Consider the following 7,500-nt stretch of genomic DNA (forward strand, 5'->3'; position numbering starts at 1 on the left):
ATAAGGCTTTCACACTGTGTGTGTGTGTGTGTGTGTGTGTGTGTGTGTGTGTGTGTGTGTGAGAGTCTCTTATAATAAGGCCTTCACACTGTGTGTGTGTGTGTGTGTGTGAGTCTCTTATAATAAGGCCTTCTACTGTGTGTGTGTGTGTGTGTGTGTGAGTCTCTTATAATAAGGCCTTCTACTGTGTGTGTGTGTGTGTGTGTGTGTGTGTGTGTGTGTGTGTGTGTGTGAGTCTCTTATAATAAGGCCTTCCTACTGCGGGGGACACAGTCCGGTCCAGTCCAGTCCAGTCCTACTGCAGGGGACTATCCAGTGTGTTTTACTCCTGTTCCTCGGTCCATATGTGGACAGTCCAGTGTGGCTCCTATATTAGAATCCTTCAGCCAGTAGTGTTTGTGTTAGGGTTAGAAGAATCAGACTTGTGTTCATTATCCACTGCATGGCACTGAGGTGTCTGATTAAGTTCCAGGAACAGTGTGAAGACTCTCCTCTCTCTGTCTCTTTCTTTCTCTGTCTCTCTCTCGCTGTCTTTCCCTCTGTCTCTCTCCCTCTGTCTTTCCATCTCTTTCCCTCTCTCTCTTCCTCTGTCTCTCTGTCTCTCCCTCTGTCTCTCTCCCTCTCTCTCTCTCTCTCTCTCTTCACTTTCTCTCTCTCTCTCTCTCTCTCTCTCTCTCTCTCTCTCTCCCCCTATCAGGAGAGGAGGATGTTGGAACGTCGTGTGGCAGAATTGGAGGAGGAGCTAAAAGTAAGAGATGGCAGACATTTTATATGCAGCTCCCTCATTGGTTTAGCAGAGCCATTGCTCACACCCGATTGGCTCTTGTGAGGCTAACTGAGGTCATTGTTGCAGGGGGGGAAAACTTCTCATGACATGCTCTGTGTTTCTGTTTGTCACTGTGTGTGTGTATGTGTGTGTGTGTGTGTGTGTTTCTGTTTGTCACTGTGTGTGTGTGTGTGTGTGTGTGTGTGTGTGTGTGTTTCTGTGTTTCTGTTTGTCACTGTGTGGGTACTTCTTTGTGTGTGTGTCTGTGTGTGTGTCTGTGTGCACATGTTTCATCGAGAGTGTGTTTGTATGCATTTGTGTGTGTGTCCATGTGTATACATGTATGTGTTGGACTCTGTATCTCTGTGTGTGTGTGTGTGTGTGTGCGTGTGTGCGTGTGTGCGTGTGTGCGTGCGTGCGTGCGTGCGTGCGTGCGTGCGTGTGTGTGTGTGTGTGTGTACAGGTGCTGGGGGATTTAAGAGCAGATAACCAGCGGCTGAAGGATGAGAACGGCGCTCTCATCCGGGTCATCAGCAAACTTTCCAAATAGACGGGGAGATCGAGGGAGAGGAAGAACGACAGAAGAAATAAAAAAGAAAGACACTCTCTCTCCTCCTCTGTACACACACACACACACTCCCTCACTCTCTCTCTCTCTCTCTCCTCCTCTATACGTATACACACACACACACACACACACATACACTCCTCCTCCACATACATACACACATTCTCTCCCTTCCACACACACACACACATACACTCTGCCTCTTTCCTCACACACTGTTCCAGTGCCAAAGAAAGAATGAGAGAGAGAGAGAGAGAGAGAAACATGGAAGGAGAGCGAGAGAGAGAAGAATGTCTTGTTTGTACCAGCAGCTGAATTACAGACTGTTTCTACGATATATTTGTGTGTGTGTGTGCGCACGCTCACTGCCTCCACACACACACACACACACACACACACACACATACACACACACTCATCTAGGACCTGCCAACAGTGGCGACCAATTCAGCACGACCAATCAGAGGAGAGAGGCTGGAGGAGAGGCACACACACCTCAGAATATAACACCTCTCTCCCTGCCACATGCTCACACACACACACACACACACACACACACACACATACACATATTGTCACAGTTGCTGTCCTAGGTGTTTGACAAGTCCCACACACACTCCACATGCACTTCACACGCGTTCCATCCGTCAGGAGCAGTTGAAACCTGAGGATCACCAGCACTGGTAGTGTGTTTTAACCACACACACACACACACACACACACACACACACACACACCCTTAGTAGAGGTTTTAACATGAATGCACAGGCGGGATCAGTATTGATTTTATGTAGCACCCTCTCACTTACCATGAGCTCCTTCTTCAAACAACCAGCTCCTGTTCAAATCAAACCCAAATACACACACACACACACACACATTCCCACACACTGTTTTTTATTTATATCTCTGCACCTAGGTCTACAACAGGAGTCTGGGCAGACTCGGCCCCCAGAGACAAAAGGAAATGTTCTTATTTCACCTCCATCGTCAGGAGCCTGAGGAGTTCACTAGCGGAGTCTTTAGCCTGAGGAGTTCACTAGCGGAGTTCACTAGCGGAGTCTTTAGCCTGAGGAGTTCACTAGCGGAGTTCACTAGCGGAGTCTTTAGCCTGAGGAGTTCACTAGCGGAGTTCACTAGCGGAGTTCACTAGCAGAGTTCACTAGCGGAGTCTTTAGCCTGAGGAGTTCACTAGCGGAGTCTTTAGCCTGAGGAGTTCACTAGCGGAGTTCACTAGAGAAGTTCACTAGCGGAGTCTTTAGCCTGAGGAGTTCACTAGCGGAGTTCACTAGCGGAGTTCACTAGCAGAGTTCACTAGCAGAGTTCACTAGCGGAGTCTTTAGCCTGAGGAGTTCACTAGCGGAGTCTTTAGCCTGAGGAGTTCACTAGCGGAGTTCACTAGCGGAGTTCACTAGCAGAGTTCACTAGAGGAGTTCACTAGCGGAGTCTTTAGCCTGAGGAGTTCACTAGCAGAGTTCACTAGCGGAGTCTTTAGCAGCGTCACTGTTTTTAGCACACAGCGGGAAAACCAGGAAATGGTAAAAAGCTGACTGACGTTATTGGGTTTGCACATGGGTGAGGAGCAGCTAGTTCCTCTCTTGCACGCACACGCACACACGCACGCACGCACGCGCACACACACACACACACACACACACACACACACACTGAAAGTCACCGCACCGTCCATGGAAGGAGCCCAGAAGGGCGTGGCTCGACCGAGCGTCTGTTCACCAATCAGGAGTCTCTCCGTCCGCCGCAGATCTGGGGCTAGAGTTGAAAACACAGAGTTTGACGTGAAAATGCCTATTAATAATATGCTATGCATTGTTTTGACTTCTTTTTCAAATAGTTCTTATTACTATGGATACCAAGGTAAAGAATGCTATTTTCCTACATTTTGGTCATGGTCCGTTCATGTTTTATGTTGGTTGACAACTCCTTCCGACAATTTTTTTCCAGGGAAGACGTATTTTTATTATTATTATTATAATGATTATTATTATTATGATTATTATTATGATATGTACAAATATGGTTCCTATGAAGTGCAAGCCTTTGTGAATGGAAACTTGTTAGTCTCCCATTTCTTTTACACGTTTTTTCTAATATATGATATGGATGTCTGCACTTAATAAAAGCCATTGTGTGTAGAACCTGGCCTGGCCTGCCTTTTGTGTGTGTGTGTGTGTGTGTGTGTACGCGTGTGCACATGATTATCAATGATTAGTGCAGCAAATGTGTACACACATGGCCACTGTTTTGGGTGTGTGTGTGTGTGTGAAATGTGTTATGAAATAACGTCCTAGAGCACAGACACCCAAAACTGTCATTAGGATTTGAGTAGAAGACAGTTGAACCAGATGAAATGAAACTAGTCAGCCCCACTCTTAACATACACTAGTACTTTAGAACAGCCCCACTCTAAGCATACCCAAAACTAAACCGTATAAAACTTTGCGGTCCTGATACGGCCCGGTTCTGGCCCTGATGTGGCCCTGATGTAAGCACACATCATTAGCTCCTGGTGCAGGCCTGTGTGTTAAGCACACATCATTAGCACACACACACACACACACACACAGCAGCGTCCCCAGTGTCCATCATCACACACACACACACACACATCATTAGCTCCTGGAGCAGGCCTGTGTGTTAAGCACAAGCCTGACTGACTGAGAACCTCAAAATGACTTCAGTAATCAGATTAGCCAAAGACTCCATCCCATCAGACAAATCCACTGAGCCCAAAGCCTTTCATCATGAGTGTGTGTGTGTGTCTCTGTGTTTGTGTGTGTGTGTGTGTGTGTGTGTGCGAGTACTGATGGCTGGATCAGTGAGTGTGTTACACTGGTGCTTCATTCCGGGAGATGTGTGTGTGTGTGTGTGTAGGGTGGAGAGGTGCCTGGTAAAGGAAAGAGTCCTTGTTTGTGTGTGTGTGTGTGTGTGTGTGTGAGAGTACGGTGCCTTTGGCTGTTCATTCAGGGAGGTGTGTGTGTGTGTGCGTGTGTGTGTGTAGGGTGGAGAGGTGCCTGGTAAAGGAAAGAGTCCTTTGTGTGTGTGTGAGAGTACGGTGCCTTTGGCTGTTCATTAAGGGAGGTGTGTGTGTGTGTGTGTGTGTGTGTGTGTGTGTGTGTGTGTGTGTGTGAGAGAGTACAGTGCTGTTGGCTGATTTTGTGAGTGTGTTACAGTGGCAGTTCATTCAGGGAGGTGTGTGTGTTATTTTTGTTGTGGTTTATGAAGGGTGTGTGTGTGTGTTTGTGTTATTTAGGGGGGTTGTTAGTAAAGATGTGTAGCCTGTATTTCTGTGTGTTAGTAGTGGAAATACCCGGCACTTCTGAGTGTTTCTGTGTGTGTGTGATGTGCTTGGGTGTGTGTGTGTCTTACGGCATTTCTGAGTGTTTGTGTGATGTGCGTGTGTGTGTGTGTTACAGCATGTCTGAGTGTGTGTGTGTGTTACGACATTTCTGACTGTGTGTGATGTGTGTGTGACGGCATTTTTGAGTGTGTGTGTGTGTGATACGGCATTTCTGAGTGTTTGTGTGAGCTGCGTGTGTGTGTCTATGGAGTGTGTGTTTGGGTGTTAGGGGTGTCAGTTGAGGGTAAGTGAGTGTGTGGGGGCTTTCAGTGGACTAAGTGAGTGAGTGAGTGAGTGAGTGTGTGTGTGTGTGTGTGTGTGTGTGTGTGTGTGTGTGTGTAGGGGGGGTTGATAGTGGAGTGTGTGTGTGGGGGAATGATAGTGGAGTGTGTGTGTGTGGGGGGGGGGGATGATAGTGGAGTGTTTGTGTGTGTGGGGGGGGGATGATAGTGGTGTGTGTGTGTGTGTGTGTGTGTTTTTTTAGTTTATTAGTGGAGATGGGTATCCTGTATGTTTATGTTTCATGCTAAATATAACCCGTCACATAACGCAGCAACTAGCTCTCATCTCTCTTCATCTCTCTCCATCCCCCCCCCTCTCTCTCTCTCTCTCTCTCTCTCTCCCTCTCTCTCTCTCTCTTCATCTCTCTCTCTCTCTCTCTCCCTATCCCCTCTCTCTCTCTCTCCCTCTCACCCTCTCTCTCTCTCTCCCTCTCTCTCCCTCTCTCCCTCACTCATCACTCTATCCTCCTTCATGTGTGGCTGCTGAGCAGATGTCCCTCATCAGGAGAATCAGAGACAGACGGGGGGGAAGAGGGACGGATAACCACTGAGAGAGGGAGAGATGAGGGAGAGGAAGAGAGAGAGAGGAGAGACAGAGGAGGAGAGAGAGGGAGAGATGAGGGAGAGGAAGAGAGAGAAGAGGAAAGAAAGGGGAGGAGAGAGAGATGAGGGAGAGGAAGAGAGAGAAGAGGAAAGAGAGGAGGAGAGAGAGAGAGGGAGAGAGAGAGGAGGAGAGAGAGGGAGAGAGAGTGAGTGAGAGGAAGAGAGAGAAGAGGAAAGAGAGAGGAGGGGAGAGAGAGATGAGGGAGAGGGAGACATGAGGGAGAGGAAGAGAGAGAAGAGGAAAGAGAGAGGAGGAAAGAGAGAGGAGGAGAGAGAGGAGGAGGGAGAGATGAGGGAGAGGAAGAGTATGAGGGAGAGAGAGAGGGCGAGAGAGAGGGAGAGATAAGGGAGAGGAAGAGAGAGAGAGAGTGAGAGAGAGAGAAGGGGACAGAGAGAGAAGGGGAGAGAGAGTGAAAGAGAGAACTGAACTGAACTGAGTTGTGATGTGATGTGATGATGGAGTGTCACAGGTGTTGGTGTGGTCGTCATGGTTAGGGTTCCTCCCCCTGTGTGCTGAGCTGGTGGGTTGTGTTATTGTTGACACTACAGTCTTGTTGTTGTTGTTGTTGGTGTTGTGTTATTGTTAGACACTACAGTCTTGTTGTTGTTGTTGTTTATTTGCAGTGTTTGCAATGTCAGACTCTGTTTGCACTCGGCCCCTCCCAGCCCCAGTGCTGCTGCAGATGTCTGGAAAAAACGACTGACCTTTAAGTGGCACGGCAACACACACACACACACACACACACACACACACACACACACACACACACACACACACACACACACACACACACAGACACACAGACCTTTAAGTGGCACGGCAGCCTTCCCACCATACACTCATCTGTTTGTCCCATCTATACAGTCACACACACACACACACACACACACACACATACACACTCAATCACATTCACAGACTCTCTCACACACACATGCATACACTCAATCACATTCACAGACTCACACACACTCTCTCTCTCTCTCCCTCTCTGTCTCTCGTTCACAGACCCACACACACACACGCTTGCACTCACACAACTTATGCGCACACACACTCCAGCACACACACACACTGCGAGGGGCAAAAGAGTGTCCGCTGTCCTGCTAGGATGGAGCCGCTGACAACAAGGCCCTGTCCTAATAAGGTAGGCCGCGCTGGCTGAGAGAGGCTCCTTGTAAATATCCCTTAGGTCTGAGAAAGAGCTGGAGCTGGAGAGAGGGAAAGAGGAGAGGAAGAGGGGGAGAAAGAGGGGAGCGGATGGATTGCAGCCTTATAAGGACAAAGCCCAGTGTTTCCCAGGGTTTGGAGCGTTGACCCGCGGCACGCAGCCAGACCCACCTCAGCGGCGCCACACCGCCGCCTGCTGGCTAAGATGCAGCGGTGCAGGCATCTCAAAAGCCAAGAACAAAGAATGCAGAGATCACCGTTACTGATCAACTGTTTTTTTTATTGATCAATGATGGGTGAGTTTGACAATTGTTTGGTAGTTTCCATATATAAGTCAACGTTTACAAGAGGAAACGATGATTCGCTTGATTGTTTGCATGTTACTAGTCTCGGTGTTGATTTCTTATGACAATCATCTATCTAAATGACAGGCCCGCCTATAAGTGTAAGCTACTGCCCTGCCTGTGAGTGTACTGCCCTCCTATAAGTGTATTGCCCTGCCTGTACGTTTACTGCCCTGAATCAAGTGTTCAGACTCAGCAGTCCTTGCCAGATCCGACACACATGAAGACAGATAACCCTGCGCTTGACCAGATGTAATGAGACCGAAGTTTATCTGCAAGTGGAGAACTCCGGCCAGCAAGACAGGAAATGGACTACGTCCGGACGGGAATAGGAAACCGTTTAGTGGGATCTGGATGACATGTTCAATTGGAGGTAGGTCTGCGCAACAGCTGTGCGGTAGCCAAGCCT

At 48.4% G+C, this 7,500-nt stretch overlaps 2 protein-coding genes across 6 annotated transcripts in view; both read left to right on the plus strand.

Moving 5' to 3' along the window:
• zmp:0000001167 (protein phosphatase 1 regulatory subunit 12A) overlaps positions 1-1,367 on the plus strand; it is a 30,012-nt gene extending 28,645 nt beyond the window's left edge. For all 5 annotated transcript variants that reach the window (XM_031564644.2, XM_042703843.1, XM_031564645.2 and 2 more), the window contains 2 exons: positions 698-748; positions 1,230-1,367. In XM_031564644.2, the coding sequence (XP_031420504.1) occupies positions 698-748; positions 1,230-1,316 (138 nt within the window). In that variant the 3' untranslated portion in view covers positions 1,317-1,367. The remainder of the gene's footprint in view (positions 1-697; positions 749-1,229) is intronic.
• A 5,683-nt stretch (positions 1,368-7,050) lies between these two features.
• The window catches only part of pgghg (protein-glucosylgalactosylhydroxylysine glucosidase), a 13,956-nt gene continuing 13,506 nt past the window's right edge, over positions 7,051-7,500 (plus strand). The window contains exon 1 of the mRNA XM_031564654.2: positions 7,051-7,464. Coding sequence (XP_031420514.1) covers positions 7,451-7,464 — 14 coding nt within the window. The 5' untranslated portion in view covers positions 7,051-7,450. The remainder of the gene's footprint in view (positions 7,465-7,500) is intronic.

This window comes from Clupea harengus, chromosome 3 (genome assembly GCF_900700415.2).
Source record: "Clupea harengus chromosome 3, Ch_v2.0.2, whole genome shotgun sequence".
Taxonomy (NCBI): Eukaryota; Metazoa; Chordata; class Actinopteri; order Clupeiformes; family Clupeidae; genus Clupea; species Clupea harengus.